We start from the raw sequence: 24093 nt of genomic DNA, 5'->3' as shown, positions 1-24093 counted from the left end.
TATTTATTTCCCCTAGGCATCCTCAGCAAAGAAAAAGAGATAGAAAAGATATGAAGTTACAGGCCTCGTAGACTAGTAAAACGTAATGAAAAGCTACTAATATTAATAGAAAATTGCCATATAGACAAAAGAAAGAAGGAGATAAGGATGTATGATTATGGACTTGAGCAAATAAGAAAATCAAGACTTCCAGAATTATCTAGTTAAACTACTCAGTAACTGCAAATGCATTTTGTAGAAAAATCACAATAAAAACATAAACGAAACTAGGAGATAGAAAAGAATAGAAAATTGATAAATATTATTATAGTCTGGCAGAGATTTTAAAACTAAATTAGGGACTATAAAATATGTTTAGTAACAGATATTGATTCTGTCCCAATTTAATAATGAAAAACTCAAAATATAGATGAAGAAACTAAAGAAAGAATTGGGAATAAGTAAAGATGGGATGAATATGATTTTGTATAAATTAGTAATACTGAAATACATGAAATTAACTTAACTCATGTAATTATCCAATAATAAACTATTCAATAAAAAAAAAGTTAATTATTATAAATGTAAAGTCTATTTGATGATAACGGAAGTACTTGGCATGTCATGCAACCGTCTGTTGCTCACTCAGAATGTGGTAAGCTCTAGTCAAGCATGCCTTAACTTCATTGCTGAATGAGTGGGGAATTCTTGAAACATCCTCCTCCAACATTGATCTCTGATCAAATTAATTAAATCAAAATTAATTTTCTTAGATAATGGAACTATCTTTATAATTGCTGTTTTTGTTATACTATGTCCTAGCTTGTCTAAAACCAATCTGGTGAGCCCATCTCTTCCAGGAAAGGTATCTACAGTTATTCCTAACCATCTTTGAAGGGAAGATAAATTGTTTTCCTTCTCTAGCACTACCATGCCTGGTTGAAGATAAGGCTGTTTTGTTTTCCTCAGTTGAAACCTAATAAGATAATCATCAGTGGACCATCTTGACCACAACTGTTGACCCATTTTTTGCCATCTGGTAAGCTGTTTGATAGGCACATCTGTAAGATTGGGCTCAACGAAACTTTGAATCAAAGTCCATTGATGAATAAGTTTTTTTATCAACTGCTTGGCTTTTGGAATCCAAACCATTGTCTAAGTGAAATTAAAACTAATTGTGATCCACCACGTAATAATCTCAGATGTTATCTCAAATGTTCAGATTGAACCAATATTTTGGTAAAATGGTGGTTCAGTGGCAGAATTAATTGATGTTTCTTGTCATATCTGTTATAGGCATTTTGAAGCGTTACTCAACTCATAACATGTTATGACACTCAATAAATGAATTTGGAATGAAAATGAAACTTTTCTTTAAAACAGATGAATTTTCTTGAAGTTGTGTAATTTTTAGGTGTTAGAATGAGTGTTGATTTATATATACACGAATTAATTCCTAATCTATATTACCTCCTACCCTTTTCTCAGTTTCTTGGCAATTTTAAATAAATCTAAGACAATAAGCAAAAATTGTTATTAATTTTGACTAAGTAGAGAATTTTATAAAAACATCATCTGGTAGATTAATTGAGCTAAGCTAAATATTGAAGGACAATCTTCAGAAACATTTAGGACCAAAGCTATGAATCTGCAGCGATCACGGCTGCAGATTCAGAATTCAGAAGATTCAAATATTCTGAATTCTGAAAGCCACATTGGTCCAGTGCTCTAAATCAAGTTCCTTACAGGTGTACCACAGTCATCTGGATTATCTTCAGCAGGAACATGACTGCATACTGTGTTTTTCATCATTTCTTGAATCTGCGATACTCTGTTTAAATTTGTAAATTAAACCTCATTACCCTGATTATCCAACTCATTATTTTTTTAACTTACTTTCTTCAAAAGAACAATAGAGTAACAAAAAGAAAGATTTGAGGCTGCAGTAATAATATCAGACAAAAATAAAATTTAAGATACACTGATGATGTTATTTTGGTTAAACTAGGGAGGGATGTGTTTGAAAAATTAATCAAACGTGTTAATTATATTTATTGTTGGAGGAAAAATTAAATTTGAGAATAAAAAGAGAAGAAAAACAAAGGAAAAAGGAAAACAGCAAAAACCTAAACTGTTAGGATACTAAATATTATTTAGTTTGTAAAATTATAAAGATCATTACCATGAGGAAGATATTGAGAACGTGCTGGCACAAACCAGGTAATCAGTTACTGGTATATAGAAAAGAAATCTTTTAGTGTTATATAGATTTGAGAAAATTAAATTTGAGATGAGAAAGAAATTCTAAAAATTTATAGCTAGAATGTAGCACTTTATGGCATAAAAATGTCAAAATGTAGACAATAGTAAAATCAACAAAAGAAATCAAAAAACAAATTTTTTTAAATGTGGTGTGACAGGAATGTTGAAAAATGATGAACATATTAATATAACATATATTACAAACATTTTATTATATTAGTATTTCATTACATTATTTGTTTGTTGTGGTAAGCAGAAAATACTTTGATATGTTGAACAATATCAAATAAGAAGAGAGAAGTTGGAGGCAGAATCTAAATAACAAGCAAAGGTTGATGAACCATATCCTTAGGTACCCAGAAGTGGTATTAGAACTAAGTGAAAAGGATAAAAAAGGAAAACAATATTAGTACAGGCAATTTAGGATGTAATTATGTTCGAGGTAAGAGATTTGCACAGAATTGAATCTGAGAAAATAGAGAAGTACACTAAAATACTTTAATTACTAATAATAAAAAATGTGTAAATTAAATACCATGTGCAATATCCTTCTTCCTGAAGCAAGCATCACAGAGAGAGCTATTTCCTAATTACTTTAAAAGATTGCTGAAGAGAATTCTGTAAATGAATCCCCCCCTACACCAGAAACCTTATTAAACAAAAATTCAGGATCACTTTTGGTTACTGTGTAACTTTGGTTACTCAGTAACCAAGTTACTGTGTAACTGAGTAACTATGAGGAATTTTCCAGCATTCTTTCAAGTTTTAATGTTCCATGTAACTGTATCAGATTATTTCTTTTAATATTTATTTAAATTTTAAGCACTGAATAGATTTAGAATTTTGTTTCATTAATCTCTAAATAACATTTTCATATATTTACATTTCTTTTAGAGAATTGTATCAATTGCATTGATAAAAACATTAGTTTATTTTTTTTGTAATTAAAATTTGTATAATATGGTGTATATATATAGTGCATTACAGTATTAATAATAATGTCAAATTACAACCAAACGTATAAGTGCATATTAATAATTTTTATAGTCATTTTGTTTTGACATGTTTATTAAAATGAATATTTTGTATTTTAGTTTCAGCGTAGTTCAGAGCATGCATTGTTTTCAAACTCTGTGGTTGATGTTTTTACTCAACTTACACAGTGTTTCGATGTTGTGTCAAAGTTAGAGTGTCCTGATCCAGAGATTTGGAAACGTTATATGAAACGGTTTGCAAAGACTATAGTTAAAGTTCTTATAGCATATGCAGATATCGTAAAACTGGAATTTCCAACTCATCTAAAGGAAGAAAGAATAGTGAGTTCACTTCTTACAAGCTAATATTATAATGTATTTGTGTGTGTGTGTGTATGTGTGTGCATGCACATGCGCACGCATGTGTGTGGTTGTTTACACATGTGTATATGAATTATACTATAATTCATTTTGCAAATTTTGTTCTTTTGTTAATAATGTTTATTTAAATAAATCATTCTTCATAACTTATATCATAAACACATAATTCTAAATGAGGCTGAGGTCTAACAATAATAATAGTTAGTTTTTTCCCATTAAAAATATAGAAAACAACTAAATAATTGTAGCATATTAACGTCCATATAATATACAAAATAACAAAAAGGTATTTTGACAGAACAAAGTATTTCTTTCTTGGTATTTTTTGGTGTTATATAGATTTGAGAAAATGAAATTTGGGATGAAAAAGAAATTCTAAAAATATATAGATAGATTGTACACTTTATGGCACCAAAATGTGGACAATAGTGAAACAACAAAAGAAATCAAAGAACAAAATTTTTTAAATGTGGTGTGACAGGAAAGTGTTGAAAAATGATGAACATATTAATATAACATATATTACTAACATTTTATTATATTAGTATAACATAAGTTTATAAGTTTTAAGTTACTAAAATACAAGTTTTTTGTACTTTGACTGTACAAAGTATTTCTTTCTTTTGCTTTTATAAAATTAAACATACTTTTGAACCCCTTCAACCTCATAAATAAATATAACATTAGATCTGAGTAAATGTTTTTTTTTGGATATGTTAACATTTATATTTACATTAAAACAAAAGTCAAACTAATTATAGCAAAGATAAATAATAGTTGTCAGTTACAATGAGAAAATTAATTGTTAGAAAAATGGTTTATATAACACTGAATAGATTTTTTTTAGTCTTTAAGTTATATGGTTGTAACAAACAAATTTTTTCTGCATACTGCTTTATTGATAGGAATCTCAAGTTCTACCTTGCCATAATAATCCAGACCTTTGTCAGGACTCAAACCTTGGGATCTTCAGTTATTCAGTCAATGATATTAGGAACTGAACTATGAAGCAGTCAGTAAAAAAAAAATATATATATATATAATTTAGATTTGCTCAGAATAATATTCAAAATTTTGTAGTCAATTGAATAAAACTACTAGCTAATTGGTTGGCAACAAGCTAACCCTCCACATCTTTAATTTATTTTTTAATGCCATTCGTTTGTACATAATTGAGCAAAAAAAGTGTTTATTTGTACAGGATTCTAACGAAAGATATTAAAAAAAAAAACAAATCAGTAGGATTGAGAACATGTTAGACCAGTTTGGAATTTCTGTTTTTTCCTCTACAAATCATTTGTGTGCATTATTGAGAATATTTTTTGAACATGAAAAATTTATGAAGAAATCAATTTTTATGAAAGCATACCACCAAACTCCAACTTTTGATTTTTAGATCTTTTATGTCATTCATTTGTGCATAAAAAACTTACTTTCTGCTCACTCCTAATAAAAGATATGAAGAAATTTACACAAATATAAATTTACACTTATAAATAAATAATTTTTGTTTGGTAAGATGTTCCTGGTATCTTTTCGGGCCTCTTTTGTATGATTAATTTTGCACACAAAGTTATTTTTTTTTATGGCAGATTCTACATAAGCCATATAAATAAATCATATTTAAATAATGTGATGTTTAATAACTGCAGGATTTTAGTATTTATTTTAGTTATACTATTTTTCATAAATTATTATTCATATTAAGTCATTTTAATAAAAAATTCATTTTTTTTTTTTGTTTTTTAATAGTATCACTTTCACCATTTTTGAACTAATAAATAATGAATTTAAGGTTGCACAGAAATTTTTATAACTTTTTATTCTCATCATTATGACGGATCACATTATAAGTGAAGTAAAAACTGAAACATTCATTCATTAGCAAGGAAAACTATTTTTTTAGCATCATTAAAAAAATTAAAAATTGTTAGCAACTCACTCTTAAAGTTATAAGGAAATTGTGCTTTCAGAAGATCATTTTGGAGATAAATATGCAGCTCCTTCAGTACTATAGTTACCTGACTGGGACAGGTGTATCCTTTGAAAAGGGAGTCACATAATATAGCTTTCATCAGTATAATTCACAATTTTGAAAGAAAGTAATATTTTTAAAGCAATGACAATAATATTATCTTATGTTAATCTTCTTAGGCATGTATACTGATGAATAATATCCAACAGTTAAGAGTACAACTAGAAAAAATGTTTGAATCAATGGGTGGTGATAAACTGGAGGAAGATGCAGCAAACATACTGAAAGAACTTCAACAAAACCTTAATACTGCCTTAGATGAACTAGCTATGCAGTTTGCTACTAGGTATAACAGTTATTATATTTAGGTTATTTTACTGATGATTTCTTATGACCTTTATAGCTTATGCTACTAATGCTATTACTATATTTTATAATTCATTTTTTATAGATTTAATTTTTTATCATTTATTAAGATCATGAAATTACTAATGAATTTTTTAATTTAAACCAATCTGTCATAAATTGGATAATTGTAATGAAATTACTTCAATGGCAGAAAAAATTTAACCCAGAAAAGATAACAAAATTGTTCTGACTGGTAAAAATGTGCAAAACTGACTCCTAGCCACACTACTCATACTTAAAGTTCATTTTAAATTAACAAGAAAGTTAAGATTAGTCAAGTATGTACTAGCCATATTGCTACTGTGTCTTCATATGGCTATGTAAAACTGTGTTTTTTGAGGCGTTATTTGGCTAACATGTCAACTAGCGTTTATGTTTATGGAAGAACAAAAATACAGTCACTTGATGACTCAGCATAAACTGCGGTCATTCAGTCCTGTACAAATGCCCATTCATTTCAGTTTTTTTTTTTTGCAGCAGTCTAAGTCTAATACTGTTTGTTTTAATATTATATTTTCTATTGAAGATTTTTGACATATATAAAAAAAGTTTACTTTATTTTTAATTATGGTAATAGTTAACATTTTGTTACTTTTTATAAGTGAGTTTTGTGATTTTTTTTCAATAAATTGAAATGTCAAAAAAATATTTGATACAAACATAAATTTGTTTTAGCTACTTTTATTACAAATGTAGTGCATATATTATTTCAATGTATTTATGTCATAAATACAATCATTGTAATCTAAATTGACAATGACAATGTAATCTGGATTGACAATGTAACCAACTAAACATTCTAGAATTACATCAGTGGAAGCTAAAATTGATGTGTTAATTAAATTTCACACTAGAATGAGTAGTACACTTTTGATAGATTATTTAATGATAATCAAAATATAAAACTAAAAACAATCAATTTAGAAAACATAAAAAGAAAGCATAAAAAAATAATGAAATTATATCCCTTAAAAGTTTGTTGGATCTTACATTGGCAAAATATAAAGATATACATGTTCTTAGTAATAGGGTGGAAAATCAAACCTCCAGAAAATATAGTTAAAACTAGAAATAAAGAAAAGATCTATATTAACCCATATCAGCCTTTTCAAGCATGAATTGGGTAGAATGTTTTTAATAATGTTAGTAAAGGTAAGTTTGACAACTTCAAGTAACAGTACCAATCCCTTAATGTAAAACTGAAGTTCAGGAAGCATCACCAGATAACATAGCAGGTCCAAAGTTTCCAGGAGAACTAAAAAAGCTGATACTGGTACATGAAAAATGTGATTTTTCTGTTTAGATTTTTATTGGAGGTGGAACATGTCTCCTCTGATAAATTTTTTTCTAAATCAGGAAAGAAAATGCAGGGGTTATGTAGAAAAATTCAAGGCAGTGAATATATAAGTTTTTACTTATATTTAGCATTATTTGGCATTACAAAGCATTACGAAGCATTATTTGGTTTACAAAACAAATGTTTCTACAGCTCCTGTGATTTGGTGATTAAGTAAACAAATAATAATGGCATAACAATTTTATTTAATGATTGCTTTGTCCAAAAAATAGGCAGAACATTACTATATCTAAAAGTAAGACTTTTGAATTTAAATTTTTTGCACTGAAAAAGTGTTTCCTTCAATACCACTTCAAACTACCACCTGTGGGTCAAGCTATTATCAAACTTTTAAGAGCCGTTATTAACTAATAGATTTTCAGGTTAGACTTGCCGGTACATATGTTGGCACAGGGACTGAAAGCCTATGTACTAGCATTTTGCATGCAGTGGCCTCTGTTACAAGCAAACTAAAAACATTGTCATTTTCTATATGTCTTCTGTGATATAGTAATATATAAAAAACAAGTTTCATAAACTTGCTATAGCATATAATTGTTGAGATTTATTCTGAATTATATATTGATGTTGTGATCTAGTTGCTGTTGTACAGCAACTAATAATAGTAGAATCATTCATGAATCATACATGTCTAATGTGCTATTTATTAATTGTTTTAAACACAACAAGCAATTCTAAGAATTTCATTTACTTATTTTTAATCTATTCTAATCATTGCACTGTGAGAAATCATATATCACATCACATATCGCTTCTAATTATATTCATGTTCTAGAAGTGTTTATTATAGAAACATTTATTGCGGTGCATATTTTAATTAATGAAGTAAGTATCTATTAATGATTTATTTTTAATATTTGTTTTTTTTTATTCATTTAAGGCTTTGTCATAAATGGCTCAGTCATGTGAATTTTTAATATTTCAATACAGTTATTTTCTTTTAAAATTCCCAAGTTAGGAGGAAAAGGTACAGTAGTTCATAGTCAGTAGAGGAAAATTGTATTCAATATTTTCAATTTCTTTTTACAAAACAATGCCGGAACCAGAATAATGAAGAAAACTGAAGTGCGGAATACGGTTGTTCAAGCGACAAAAGTATCAAAACAAACATTCTAAAGAATTATAGCAGAAGGTAAATCAAATGAAACTGAGAAGCCATCCGTGTTCATTTTGCCGAGAAAATGTGTAATTCATCCCAGTACTGTGTGCAGTTTAGATTCATTTGACATGGATGCATTGAGGCGTTTAATAAATAAATTTTACTGAAAATAATGTTACCGAAGAATGAGTTCCTACTGTGAAAAGAATTATGCAAAAAGCCCGTGAAAGTGAAATTAATTTCAAAGAGAGTGAAAGATCTTTAAGAAGGATAATATATAAAATGGAATGTAGATAAGAAAAAACAGAAGACAACTGGAAAATACTGATGGAACAGCATGACATTAAAATGCAAAGAATAAAATTTCTACGATAAATTTCCCTGTTTCACAAAGACTGATTGTATATGCAGATGAAACCTTCATGACGGTATGAGAACACCAGTATCGAAGGGCTCACTCATAATAATTGTTCATATTGGCTGTAATAAAGGATTCATTAACAATGCTTTACTTATGAACGAGTTAAATAAGAAAGGAGATTATTACAAATCTATGCATTCTGAAAAGTACACGAAATGGTTATGGGAGAAATGTTCCCAACTTGCCAACTCAGTCTGTCATTGTACTAGATAATGCATCGTATCACAACGTTCTGCTACAAAAAGAGCCAAATTCTAACTCTTAAAAAGTGATATGATAAAATGGTTGCCCAACAATGAATTAACTGTTTTCCTGCTCTGATGAAGACTGAATTATAAGATATTACACAAATAAAATCAAAAGAAATTTCTAATTGATGACATTTTCGAAAATTGTGGTCACACAGTTATACAGATGCCACCTATCACCCTGACTTATATGCCATTGAAATGATGTGGAGTCAAATGAAAGGGCAAGTAGCTAAAAGAAATACAACTTTTAACATGTATGATGTTCTTAAGTTAGCTGAAGTGGAATTTCATAAAGTATCTGAAGTTGAGTGGAGCAATATCTGCAAGCATGTTGTCAGTGTTAAAAAAATAATAATACATTGAAGATGAACATTTATATGATGTGCAAAACAATTTTGTGATAAACGTGAATTGAGAATCAGACACAATCTGTTTAGAATTTACTGACAACAAAACAAAAATTTGAGTTTGAATTTGAATTTGTGAGCGAGCTACAGCAATAAAGTTAGTACAAAGAATAATTATTTAAAGTACTTTAAAACAATAATATTAATTGAGATACTAAATTAGTTTTTAATTAAATTGCATAATATGTATTTTTACTTCCTTGTACAAAGTAAAGGAAGTATTGTGATCATAAAAAATGTTGGTTTCCAGATTTCAATAGAAATATCCATTTTGAGCAATCCTGAATCCAATTTGAGTAGTTTGAGTGTGACATATGTTTGTAGGTATCTCACATAACTCAAAAATGATTAGCCATAAGACTGTTGAAATTTTGGGCTTAGGACTGTTGTAACATCTAGTTGTACACCTCCCTTTTTGATTGCGATCGACTGAACCAAAAGTATCCAATAAAGCCCAAAATCCAAAAAAATCTGGATTTTGGACTTTTTCTTAACTGCAATAGAGCCCTCATTGAGAGCTTTTCAACAATATATCATAAGTGGTGCTTATGATATGCTTCATTGGTTCGAATCAGACTTCATATTCTTCTTCTTTTTTTTAACTTTTTTTGTAATTTAAATATATTGATTTATTTAGTAATTATTAACCTCTGATTGTAAAAAAAATTTTACAATGAATAATAATACAATAATATCAGAAGTTTGTATTGAAATAAATTTTTATGTACTTTCCATTTTAAAAAAATGTGTAAATGTAATTTAATAGGTGTACAAGCAAGTCATTTGTTGTCCACATCAGATTTTTAGTTATAAATATCATCTTTATTAAACTGACAATGTTTTCAGTCAACCTAGTACTGTGCCAAATGTTTGCTGAATGCTAGTAGTTTTTTGTGCCAACTTACATACCGTTAGTTATGAAGTGTAGTTAGTCATTTTGAAGTGTAAATTAGACAGAATTAGATGATGATATAACAAAACAGAATATAGTGTTCTATCTTTCAAAAATTAAAAAACAAAGTTTTTAACAACAAGAGATGTTAACAGTTTTTGTTACACATTCTCAAAAGTTACTTTAATCTTCTATAGATATCATAAGTAGATATGATATCTTCCCCAAACAATGATGATGAAGAGAAAGCTAAACAAATACAGCTCATGTAGCTAAAATAACATTTATAAATATAAATAAATTCTAGTTACTTGTAGCTGAATTTGTAGAGATGATAAAGATTGATTCATTTTATGTGTCAAATAAACTTAATTGATTTCTTAATGACATTATGACACCTCAACTAGAAATATAAAAATACTTGAAAAGAGAAACACAACCAACAACTCTTCAAGCATTCTTAGAAATAATTTACAGATGAAAAAGATCTTAATTAATAATTTTGTTAAATATAGAATATACTAGTAAGAAATATGAAAAAACCACAATTTTTCCCATATACTTATTTAAATTATTGCAATCTTTTTATACGAACCTATACATACTTATTATACTTATTAGTATGTAAATGATTAGTTTTACTTATTGTAAAATTAATTATTTACAAATTGTCTTTATATACTGACTAAACTGGCCAAAATTATTATTATTATTATTTTTTTTAATAGATGTTACCATTACTGAGGAATACTAATTAATTGCAGCAGGTTAGCATTTGATGTATAGGCAAGGTGATGAATAAGCAAGGAAAACATGTGTTAAAAATTTGTTGTTACTAAAATATTTGAAGAAACCAAGAATAGCTGCGCACTCACGAAAAAGCAAAATTTATCTCCCTTAGAACACTCTCTACATATTTCTTTACCTTACTGCAAAACCTTACTTTACAACTAAGTACTGTTTTGCATTCATTTTAAATTGGAATTGGAAATAAACTCATCAAATATCAACCACAATAAAAAAATTTGAACAAATCTGCTTTGTTTAAAAAAAAAATACATTTTTTTACACTCAGTATTATTTAATTTGAGATTTTATTTACAACTTTTATTTATACAGCACTTTTAAATCAAACTTAGTTCAAAAATTTTCTGAAAGTGAAATTTTTCAGCCACAAACCAAATCATGTTAGTCATACGTTGATACATAATGTAGAAAATGAAATTTATAGGAAAGTTAAAATTCTATTTTGGTTTTTGTTTTATTACATTCAGACCATTTGATCAGTAGTTATTGTGGATTGAAACTGTCCAGCATCAGTTACTTGCATTTGCTTCGGAGTCTTTTTTCCCCACCCCCCCTGCACTGCCTTTTCAGGCCTTTTCGAGCTTTCTAGTGTTCTTAAGACCACAAACCTCCCTAGTATCAAAATTTAAAAATCTAGGGTGCCTTAGAAATTCTGCTAAAATTAAAAAAAATTGCATTTGCCTTTTTGATGCTTTTTAATAGAATAGTCTTTGCAGTACATAAATGTTAAAACCTTTACTTGCATTGGAACCTGAGCCTCATGTGTCTACCACTAGGGAAATGCACATAATATTAACATATTCCAGCACTATGAAAAGTCATAACAATAATATGGAAAGTCATAATATTTAATATTATGAAAAGTCATATGAAGATCCATATTTTCATATAAAGAAATTATTTTGCTTTTTCTCAACTTTTGTTTAATTTAAGATTTTCTCTTTATTATGTAACAAGATTTTTATTCTTTATAATGTTTCAGGATACATTCTTTAGTCATATTATGTATGATTCCACTGATCAGCATGATAAAGTGTGTTAAGAATATTTATGAATATAAAAAAACTTACTTTCATATGGTGGAAATGTGCTTCCAGACCTTTAATCTATAAGATAGCTCCTTTGTAGTGAGATAGCAGAAGAATAGATTAATTTATTAAAATCAATTACTTAATGTTTTTTTTTTTTGTATCTCCACTGAGCTCTCCTTCTCAAAATCACGGAGCTCACCTTCTTCAAAATGGATTTTTTTATTTATAAAAATTAATAAAAAAACATTAAATTTTTAATTTGTCAAGGTAGATTTTTCTAAATCAGTCTCTGAAATAAAATTAATTATTTTAAAAATAGGTAAATTAATCTGATTTAGAAAAAAAAGGATAAGGAGGAAAAAGGTTTAAAAGAAGGAAAATTTTCAAAAGCTATTTTTCTAGAAAGCTATTTTTCTTATTTAACAGTTAACATTTCCAAGCTAATGACTTGTGTTTGAGTCTACTTTACTTATTCAGTGTACCCAGACAAGTTAAATTGTGATGAAATTTATGTGGTTACTGTTGATTGAAAAATCATACAGAATCTATACTACAAGTGTAAAATACACTAAAAAATCTACAAGTAGATTTTAAAAGCTGATACATATTCAGATAAAAACCATCTAAACTGCACCTAGTCATACCCACTTCATTAACATTACATGATGCTAATACTGGCTCTGAACTGATAAAGCCTGCTGCTCATATTCATATATGGTTTCCATACACACTTTTTTCTTCTTTATTTGTTGTTGGTTGTCAGCAACCCACACGGCAACCTTAATCCTGTTAATTAAACCCACGACAGTCCAGTTGTTTTTGTTTCAATAATATTTTCAATTTTTTATTTATCCAGAAACTCTTCTCTGAGGTCCTTGTCCTTCCGCTTTTCCTTGGAGAATAAACAGTAAAAATAAAATTTATTTGAATGTCTCATTACCTGAACAAGCTACTCTAACTTTCTTTTTTCCATTTAATAAATTCATTCTTTTGATACTAATAGATTTAATCTCTTTATAACATCTTTGTTAATAATAAAATCTATTCAAAGATACTGAACATTCGCATGCATGAACTGATTCGAAATGAATTTATTTTTAATATGTAGCAAGATGCATGCTACATTGGCATTACATTTTTGATATCCGTATCCGAATCTCCGTTTAAATTCTTTTAAAATTCATCTTTTGATCAGGTATTAAAGTAGTATAAGTTTTTTTAATTTTTATCATAAACCAAGCCATGGTTATAAAAATGACAGTTTTTAACGTTTTTCTAGAAAATGTATGTCCTGTGGGTATTAGTGATATGCTTTTAATTGCATAGAAGAAATACTATTGTAATATTATATATAAAATATGCTTTAAACCACATATAAGTATTCATAATGCCTGTTACATAAAAGCAATGCATGCTAGTTATATATATCGCTCAGGCCTACTGATAAAATCTCTCTTCAGAAACATTATCTATATTATATATAGATATGAACATGTACTAAATTTACCTGTAATTCATTTGCAGTAACCTCAGTGAGATTTTACAATGTGCTTTTAATGAACATCTAACTTAGTTTTTTTTTATTTTATTATAAAGTTGTATGTAATATAAAGTTAGATAATTATTTTACTGAAGTTTATTGCATATCTTTATCTACTTATGTTATTACAGTTTAGAGCCTCGAATAACAGTAAGTGTAAGAGAACTAGGAGATCTTCTATTGTCAATAAAAGGTGGTGGTCAGGTAGCATTAAATCAACCTTCACAAAGGAATGCTGTGACTGCAGAAGCTGATGAAGTACTTCGACCACTAATGGATTTATTAGATGGCAAGTATTATACAGAGTGTCCCATAAAGAAACTTTCAGGGCATGTTCTATTGGTGAAAATAATGAAAAAAGTTCATATAAAAATAAGTTTAGAGTTACAGCAAGTGAAAGATTTCTCTCGGATTTCAGTTCTAATAAAATAAAGCCCTACTGTAATTTTTAGGACCCAAATTAAGGAGTAAAGTTGGTGGTTTCTTACATAATTTGAGCTGGAAAATAGGATAAAACAGTTCCCAGAACTACAGTAGTTTTTAAGATATCCAACATATAACACAAAATTCGGTGTTGAAAATTAAGTTTTTTTTAGGTTTGTAGTACAATAGTTTTGTTAAATGACTAGTAATTGCAGAAGATTTAGTAACAAAACTATAAGAGAATTTAATTGTGAAAAAATTAATATAAATACAGCCAATAAAAAGTAAATAAAAACTTTTAAAGATTGGTTTTTTTATTGAAGCAAAACAGACAGAAAATCGTATTATTCTTTCTGTACCTAATAAACATTATTTTTAAAAAGAAGAATACTAATTACTGAAAATAATTTTAAAAGAAATAAAAAATTTATAAAACAATATTTTAGCTGTGTATATTCAATAATTTACACAGGCAAAACAAAATGATTGCTTAAAAACTAAATTGAAATGTATGATACTTTAGAAATATTTAAAAAAACTTTATTGTGTAGGTTAGCAATACTAACAGCTGGCCAACAATGAAAATAGTGTACTTCATTTGAATCTGTTGTCATAAATTATAATACAGATAAAGGAAGTGTAATGTTATCATATCGTAGTGTAAAAATACTGATTCAGTTTTCTAACGAGGAATATGCCGATATAAATTTTGTTTATGGATTTTGTAATGGAAGTGTCACAAGGCAGGTGTCTTCCCCTATGAGGTTGGGATGTTGTACTGCAAACATAAAAAAAACTTGTTTTTCAAACTGAATTTTATGTTTTATATTGGATATTTTTTACTGTATTTATAGTTCTGGTACCTGTTTTATCCTGTCTCCCAGCTCAAATTACATAATAAACCACCAACTTCAGTCCTTAATTTGGGTCCCAAAAGTAACAGTAGGACTTCTTTTTATTAGAAGAGCTGAAATCCAGGCAAAATATTTTGCTAGCCGTAACACGAAAACAAAGCGTTTGCAGACATATTTTTATATGAACTTTTTTCATTATTTTCACCAGCAGAACATGTCATGAAAGTTTCTTCATGGGACAATACGTATATAAAATTTAATTTTATGACACTCGAGTAATTCTTTGTAGGTGTGAAGGTAAAATGTTTAGATTAAATTTTAATATAATTTTCAATATATTAACTATAAATAAATGCATTTTTGTTTAAAAAAATAATAGTAAATGCTTATTTCCTCTTCATTATCTTTTTGTGGAATACTGAAAAATCATATTTCAAACATTGTACAAGTATAAGTATGAATTTTGTTAACTTCTAGACTGTATTGCTTGCCTTCTTTGCATTTTTCTGTACAAACACAAACTTAAAAGAAAATGAAAATGCCATTTATTTATTGTGTACCTTCTTTCTTTTTTTTAATTAAAAAAAGTAAAATTTTCAAATTTGATGAATCCTGATTTTCATGATCTAGGATAAATTTTTTGTTATAAAATAAAGGCAATATTCAAACATCTTTAGAATCTCAGTGCTTGAATGAACCTAAATGAAATGATCCTAAAACCCATCACAGTAGATTGAAGTACTTTTTAATTTGACTGACATATCGCCCACAATTTTTTTGGTGTATATGTTTTTTAATACTTTAAAAGTAATTCCCAACAAAAATCAAAATCATAAAATAACATTTTTTTAAAAATTGATTTGAATTTTATAGTCAAATGCCCAAAATATTCTATATGTTCTCTAAGTATTAATATATATATATATATGCACACACACACACACACACACACACACAATAGAGAAAATACTTATATTTTCTGTTTAGCCTCCAGAACCACCATAAGGTTTACTTGAGAGGATGAATGAGGGTGATATGTATGAATTTAAATGAAGTGTAAAGTGTAGTCGTGTACAGTCTCAGGTCGACCATTCCTGAGATGTGTGGTTAATTGAAACTCAACCACCAAATAACTCTGGTACACTGGTATCCACAATCTAGTATTCAAATCTGTATAAAAGTAAGTTCTAAGCTTCAAATCCTAGTAAAGGCTAGGATTTGAAGCTTAGAACTTTTGTCTTTGAAATCAGCTGATTTGCGATGTCGAGTTCAACAGTAGATCAACCTAGTGGGTTAGAGAAATATACTAATTAATTTGCAATGAAAATGTATTAATTAAATAAAAATAGCTCATTTCATAGTTTTAACTGCTTTAAATAAAAATTTATTTATTTATTTATTTCTCTACATAGTCGCCACTCCAATTTAGACATTTGTCGTAGCGTGGTACCAACTTTCCAATATCCCCGTCATATAACGGTGTCCAAGCATCTTGGGAACCCATCCGATTCAAGAAATCGAATTATCGCACGCACTTTACACTTGGCGGGAGATGCTGTTGTAGACATGTTTACGTGCTAGCTGCGTGTTCAGAACTAAACGAAGTGGCGCGGCGTGATTGAAGGCCATACTAGAGACGCAACACATATGCACAAAGGTTCATCCGATTTTTTCGCGGGTTTTTATTTAACGACCTATTGGACCTTGAAAAAAATAACCTTTGTATAAACTGTTCCTCATTTTTATCTCAAAAAGCAAATCTAGTGTATGATTCATTGAACTTAGTTTTCCTTTCAAAGTCAGCCTGACATCTTCAACTTTTTGTAGAAACTGGCAATTCTGAAGCTGTATCACAGTGTTCGCACTTAATCCAAAATTAGTTTGAAATTTAGACATTTCAGCAGCAGATATGTGCTTTGGTTTCGAATGTTCCACATTTGTATTTGTACTACACTGATTCAGTGTAACAAGTAGAGGTTTACTGTGCATTAGTAAAATTGATAACTCTTGAAATTATTTTTTTCACCACTATTGTTGGTCTCTTTTACATCTTTTAATAGTTTCCATAACAAATATTCTTTCTATTTTATGGTAAAGAGTCTGTAATTTCATTGATTTTACTTAAATGCACAGATGATGTGTAAACATGTTTTGTTCTTTACTAATCTTTGTATAACATTTGGAGCAACATTATCAAACTTTTTCGTTCTGTTTTTATTTTTTGCATTTATATACTGAACCATTTTTTTCAAGTTAACACAAAGTACATTACACATGCTATCACTTTTTGGACGAGTATTTTTACATGATAAACTAAAATAGTCCACGAAATCTACACTTTCTATAACACACTCATAGAAGCTTTATAAGAATTATTCTACATCTACATTGAAGAATCATCAGAATCATACTTGCAAAAGTTTTTGAAGTAATATTTTCACTGTATCACCTACTGACTTCATATTACACTATGTGTCTAAAAAAAGACACATAGATTTTCTGCATGGGTACATGCATGATTACTATATGTACAAGAAATCACAGATTACATTAAACGACGACGAAAAACATAATCATTCAGTAAATGTATAAATTTTCTTTATGCTATCAGCACTCAAAATGAATCTAAATCCCAGAGTTAACAATACTAAAAAGCTATCTTAATTACACTATGATAACAGAATAATGTCATCATGTTGATGACTAATGGTTGTTTGTAATTATAATCCAAATATATAGCTGTTGGTTAAATTAGTAAATACATTAAATGCATATTAAATACATTAAAATATCTATATATTAATGAGAAAATATAATCTATAAAATCTTGTCATATCACTATTAACCAATTTTACCTCTATGAATGAAATAAATTGTTTACAACACTAAAAATGTAATATATAGAAATGTTATCATTGAAATATCATATATCCAATTAGGAAAACGTTTTCTCACACTAATAGAAAAATGTAACCTTTGTCAATCATATATATATAAATCACTATATATTGTTATTTATTATTTATTAATGTACTGAAAGTAAACTATGAAATGAACTTATTTAGCAATTTGTTTTGTTGCTATTAATACTTACAGATATAATAGCTTTTTAAAAATTTACCATTTTTCAGTTCTGATTTTTTCTGTGAATTACTTTAAAGGATTAAAAAAACATATCCAACAAAAATACGTTGGGTGATATGTCGGTCAAATTAAAAAGTACTTAAAACCTGGTTAACAGACTTGGCCTGTCTGTTGAAACAGAGAGGCCAAGTCTGTTAACCAACATGCACCTCTGATACAAACTACTTTTCTTTAGCCAAAGTCTAATTATCCTTCAATTAACAAACAAGATATTTTTTTCTTGAACAAGAACCTACACATTATTTATATGATAACTGTAAGTCGATGCAGTAAATTTAACACTAAATATTTTTTTAAATTAAGAAAGTTTTATTTATATTAAGTGTACTGGTGGTAACGCATATTAATAGGCCTGGACAATTGATTATAATTTTAAGAATTTTTTTTTAGATTAAGACTGCATTTTAATTTAATGCAAACATTAAATGGAAAAATGGATTTTTATACATTGTACTCTACAAATAAACCTTAAAATTATAATATCAGTTCTTGCTACATGTTTATCAAAATAATAAAAATTTATCTTTTTAATTTTAACAATTTTATAATTCTTTTTTATTTTATGACAAGGTGCAACCTGGTTTGCATGCATTATCATGAAAATTCTAGATCTGCCCTAAGAATAAATTGTACCTAACAGAATGTTTATCATTTTGAAGTGGAAAGAAATGAAATAAATATATCATTATCAAAATAAAAAAGTTGCAAAGTCCTACTGAAATTATATGTTTATTCAGCTACCATACACCCTTTTATAGCAATCTTTTTTTTTTTAGTGTACACAAATCTTTTGCAGAAATTTAAGATATGAAACTATAAACAGTGAGTAGTTATAAAACTGTAACAAAAGTTTATGAATGGTTTGAAGGTTTTTTTTTGTTAAATCAGATGTAAATAAATGCACTATATGGAATGTTTATAACAAAAATAAATGAATGTTTGTGGTTTTTAATAGAATCAAGCTTTCTATAATACTGCATGAGAATGTCCAACCTCATAATATTGGATATTATTAAATGCACAATTATTAGGGTCAGTTACTTGAGTAAAATTTACTTAAACTCTGAGACAAAATCAATTTTTTAATATGCATTAATAAAAATTAATGCATATTTTGAAGAAAGAATACACTTTTTTTTTCTTTAACTGAGATAATCTTGAAAAAAATGATAATGAACATTGTTTTTCTCACCTTCCAAAGCATACAGTAATATGAAAACATTTATTAATTTGTGGCACAACCTCCTCAGTGGACAGAGAAAAAAACCATTGACCACTTTTGCTCATGTGTTGGGAGACATAATTATAAAAGCAGTAGAAATGCTTTTTTTGGACTTACCTAGAAACTTTCAGTTCCATTAGGCAGTAGCAACACATACTTAGGAGACAGCCCTAAAAAGGTCTTTTATATTTAAGTGGCAAAATCAGCAAAAAATAACATCATAACCATTTACCACTTCCAGATGAAACCTACAAACAAAATTATTTCAGCATGTAAACCGTAGTAGCTTATGAGCATTCTGTAACTTGTTATATATTTAAATAAGATCTTGGTGTATTTCACATTATAAAAAAAAGTAATTTCAATTGGCTAAAATAATTGAACAAAGTTTGTGTGTGTGTATGTGTGTGTGTGTGTGTGCATGCATGTTTGTGCACGTGGTGTGTTTGTTTTAATATAATTAAATATACAGGTTTTTTGCTCATAAAATCATTGTAAAATTGGAAATCTACATTAGTCACTGTAGAGTAATCACCATACTTTTACATTAATTTAATAGTTTTCTTAATCCTAAATCAAATTTTCAAAACACAAAGTTAATTTTATGCATTACCTACCTATCTACACATTGTATTTTCATCCAAACTAGTCTATTTACTACACCTGTTATACTTAATTTCTCCATTTTTGTAGCAATTCAAAATTCACAGTCAGAATTATTAGATTTAAAAGATTAATATATATTTTTCTCTTGAATACACTGTATCTAACACTATTTTCTATATATTGAACCAGCTCTGTACTCCTTTTCTGATATTGTTTATTCTACTAATTCAGATGAGAGTTTAAGCGACTGAACATACTTTTAAATTTCAAACCAAGATTTATTATGTAAATCTTTGCAAATCCTTGAATATATTAAAATAATACTTAGTGACATGGTCTATTTTTACATAAAATGGTCCAATAAAAGACTTATTACTATGTTTAAATGCAAAAACAAAAAATCTACAGTAAATGTAAAAAAAAAGATTCCTTTAAAAAAATTAACTTTGTAAAAAACTTAACTAATTTTTCAAAAACTGGTAAAACCCGCAATTATTAACATTCCTGGTAAAAATAGACAATATTTTGTTACATAATATAAAAAAATACCTGATATTCAACTTTTGTATGTTTTTTTTTCATTTAAGATGACAATCAATCAGTTTTAATCTCATATACTACTTATATCTCTTATACTCTTCATTAACTATCTTTCTTAATTTTACCAGGATCACTCTCCCTTTATGCACAATCATGTGAAAAGACTGTATTGAAGAGGTTATTGAAGGAGTTGTGGAAAATTGTCATGAGAATATTGGAGAAAGAAGTTGTATTACCCCCAATGACTGATAAGAGTGTAAGTAGAATGTTGAATAATAAAAGTGATCATTCTTATTGTTAATTAATTGATTACCTAAATAACAGAGCCATAAATTTAATTCGTAGCTTATTTAAAGTAAGCTTAATTTTTCACTTAACTTAGATCACTGATGTGGAACATTCAGTGAACCAAAAAGAGTATTTTGTGAGGAACATATTTGCAGTAGATTGCATAACACGTAACAGTCTGCTGTAACTTACAGAAGATAAGCACTAGTTGTTAAAGAAACTGGCATTTTAATATTATTTAGAAATAACTATAATATGATCATTAAATGATTTAACGTATATGTAACTATGTATCGATTTTGTGAACATTCAGTAAATGTCCTAATCATTGGAGTTAAAGCATAAAAAGACATAACATCTAAACTGATAAATTTGTGATCAAGCAATTGATTTATCTCTCATTGTTTGGATTGTTTTATGTACCAATTAACAGATTATTTATATCAATCAGTTTAGTGTTAATGAAAATTCATTAAAATGAAGGAACACAACTTATAATGAATTTTATTATTATTTTAAAGCTCTTCTGGAGAAAACTGAATGTAATGTTAAACCTATGAAATTTTGATTTTTGATAGTCAAAATTAGATTAAAAGAAAGACTAAAAACATCAAAACACTAAAATGGTATAATTTTTACATGAGTAAAAGACCATTGTGATTTTTGTTCAAACTATTTTTTTTTTTTAAATCTTCATTTTGTGATATTTATTTTATTTCTCTTAACATGATTGATGTTCATGTGTTATCAGTTGGTAACCTCTTCTACAAAACCAAGATCATCTTCAACTATCAATGAAATATTCATGTAAAAATATAGACAACTATCAAGAATAACCTGTAGATTGGCACATCGACTTCAGTAGAAATGTATTCTATGTTTTAAAGGTGTTCTACAATGTTTTGTTTATTGTCCTCTTACTTACATAATTAAGATATTATGATATAGGAAAAATACATACAAGTATGTACTGATTGTAGGATGAAATGTGAAAAAACCTTTGAAAAGGCAAACTTAACAATTCTACTTAAAATAGATCTTATGCCAACAGATATTGTAGCTACATCACCACTGACAAAGAAACTAAATAAAGTCTTTAAAAAAAGTGCTGGAATTTTTGTAAATTTAGAAACTGACACTTTTTCCATTTTTTTTTTTTTTTAATATATAATAATAGTACAAAACTTTCTAATGGTATATTGATTAGCTAATGGATTGTATTTTAAGGTGATGGGTACATTAATAAAGAGGCATTGTTTGTAAGTTAGTTGTTTGTTTATTTAATTTAGATTATATTTATGTTTATTGTTTTTTCATAAGTTATGTCAACACTTATACAATATTTGCATTGAACACTTTTATTTACATTACATTATTTGAACTAAGTTATTTTTTGTTTACATAATTCATTTAAATATGTTTAATATTCACTAAATAATTTAAAAAACTACTAACTTAAGACAATATGTTCCTTAGTAATTGTCTTTTTTGAATAAGAAGTAGCTGTGGGATTCACACAGCCAATAGCATAATAAAAAATAAGTACACCTGATACCATGCCCGAACTATGACTTTATTAGTGTTTTCTTCAACTTGACAAAATGAATAACACATTTTTATTAAAAAGATTCTTTTTCAAAATACATGGAATTGTGTGCTTCCAGAAGACATTTTCACATTTACTGCACTACTCCTTCAGGATTTGTAAAGCATGGGTGAGTGGAATTGCAGAACACTGGTTGCTGTGATCTCAAAACACAATTCCATATACTTTGAAAATATGTTTAATTTTTAAAAAAAGTTTATTTGTTGGTCACCAAGACAAAATGCAATTAAATAACTAAAATAATTATAATAATAAATTACTCACTATTTAAAAAAGTAGAATTAATTTTCAAAAAAATTCTATGGCCTCTTTGGTTATGACATTCCAGGTGGCAATGTCATTAATGATGCTTATGATTAGTTGATTAAAAACCTGTTTGATATGAGATCTGCTAATAAACTTTCTTGTGTTTGTTCATTAATGTCTTGTTTTTGTCAGAGTTAGTACATTTATACAGTCAAAAGTATGGAAACCACTCAGCAACTTTAAAACAGTTCCAGATAAAATACTGTAATATTGAGGATTAGGTATATTATATTATTATAAGTTATATTATTCAAGTGTTTAGACATTGTGGTATTTATGGTTCTACATGCAGAAATTATATATTGTCATTAATATTTTTGTATATGCATCCTAATTCTGTTGTGTGTACTGCTTGTACTGTTCGAATATTGTTCAATGTATCTGTGCGTGAATATCCTTCCAGTTTGCTGAGTACGGAATTTAGCTAAGGCAGTGAAGTTTAATTTATTTACTTCTGCATTATGTTTACATTATGTAAATACACTGACAAATGTTTCATACACTACTGATAAACTCAATACTATTATATGTAATCTTGTATATTTTGTTTGTTGTTTAAATGGCACAGTAACAGAGAATGAAAATATTGTCAGTTTTATATATATATATATATATATATATATATATACACAAATGTTACATATTACTTTTGAAACAAGACATGGATACTAAAATTAAAATGTTAACTGTAAAATGCAAATTTAGTAGCACTTAAACATTAAATTTACAAATTTCACACTAATAACAAGTGAACACACTAAATTTGACAAAAATGTATACTTACAGAATTAGCAGAATATTCACAACCACAGATCAAATATACTATTTGATTACATACATACTAAAGGGACTTTTTTACTTTAAGACACATTAACAACAGCACCACCTGTAATATCAAAGATTAAGAAGTTCTGAAACAGTCCTGAAAAGATCATAAACTTAGAACATGAATTATTTTAACTTAATATTTAAATGCATTTATATTTATTCTAATCTTAGTAATAAAATTACATTATTTTTTATTACAGATGATTCTTAAGAATTTGACTGATAATGCAAAAAACCTTGCAGCAAATGCAAAAATAGAAGATATGTCACGGTTAATAAAAAATCATATGGTTGGCAAACAGGATGTAAAAAATGCTCTCAGTGGTGTTATGGTATGTATTGATTTTGAATTTTAGTAAGCTTGATATTTTTTTATGTTCATTTCACATTTATAAGGTATAAATTTCATATTATATTTTTTTCTCAAGCATGATATAAACAGTAATGAATTTTGAAGTATTTACCTCTTTGTATATAACAAAGACTATCAGA

At 27.6% G+C, this 24093-nt stretch overlaps 1 protein-coding gene across 3 annotated transcripts in view; it reads left to right on the top strand.

Moving 5' to 3' along the window:
• The window catches only part of unc-13, a 915368-nt gene that overhangs the window by 837055 nt on the left and 54220 nt on the right, over positions 1-24093 (top strand). For all 3 annotated transcript variants that reach the window (XM_075371044.1, XM_075371036.1, XM_075371027.1), the window contains exons 17-21: positions 3336-3557; positions 5751-5917; positions 13916-14073; positions 20702-20829; positions 23802-23933. In XM_075371044.1, coding sequence (XP_075227159.1) covers positions 3336-3557; positions 5751-5917; positions 13916-14073; positions 20702-20829; positions 23802-23933 — 807 coding nt within the window. The remainder of the gene's footprint in view (positions 1-3335; positions 3558-5750; positions 5918-13915; positions 14074-20701; positions 20830-23801; positions 23934-24093) is intronic.

Source organism: Lycorma delicatula, chromosome 1, assembly GCF_047948215.1.
Source record: "Lycorma delicatula isolate Av1 chromosome 1, ASM4794821v1, whole genome shotgun sequence".
Classification (NCBI taxonomy): domain Eukaryota; kingdom Metazoa; phylum Arthropoda; class Insecta; order Hemiptera; family Fulgoridae; genus Lycorma; species Lycorma delicatula.
The sequence above is the reverse complement of the archived record's forward strand: the minus strand, read 5'-3'. Positions and strand labels throughout refer to the sequence as shown.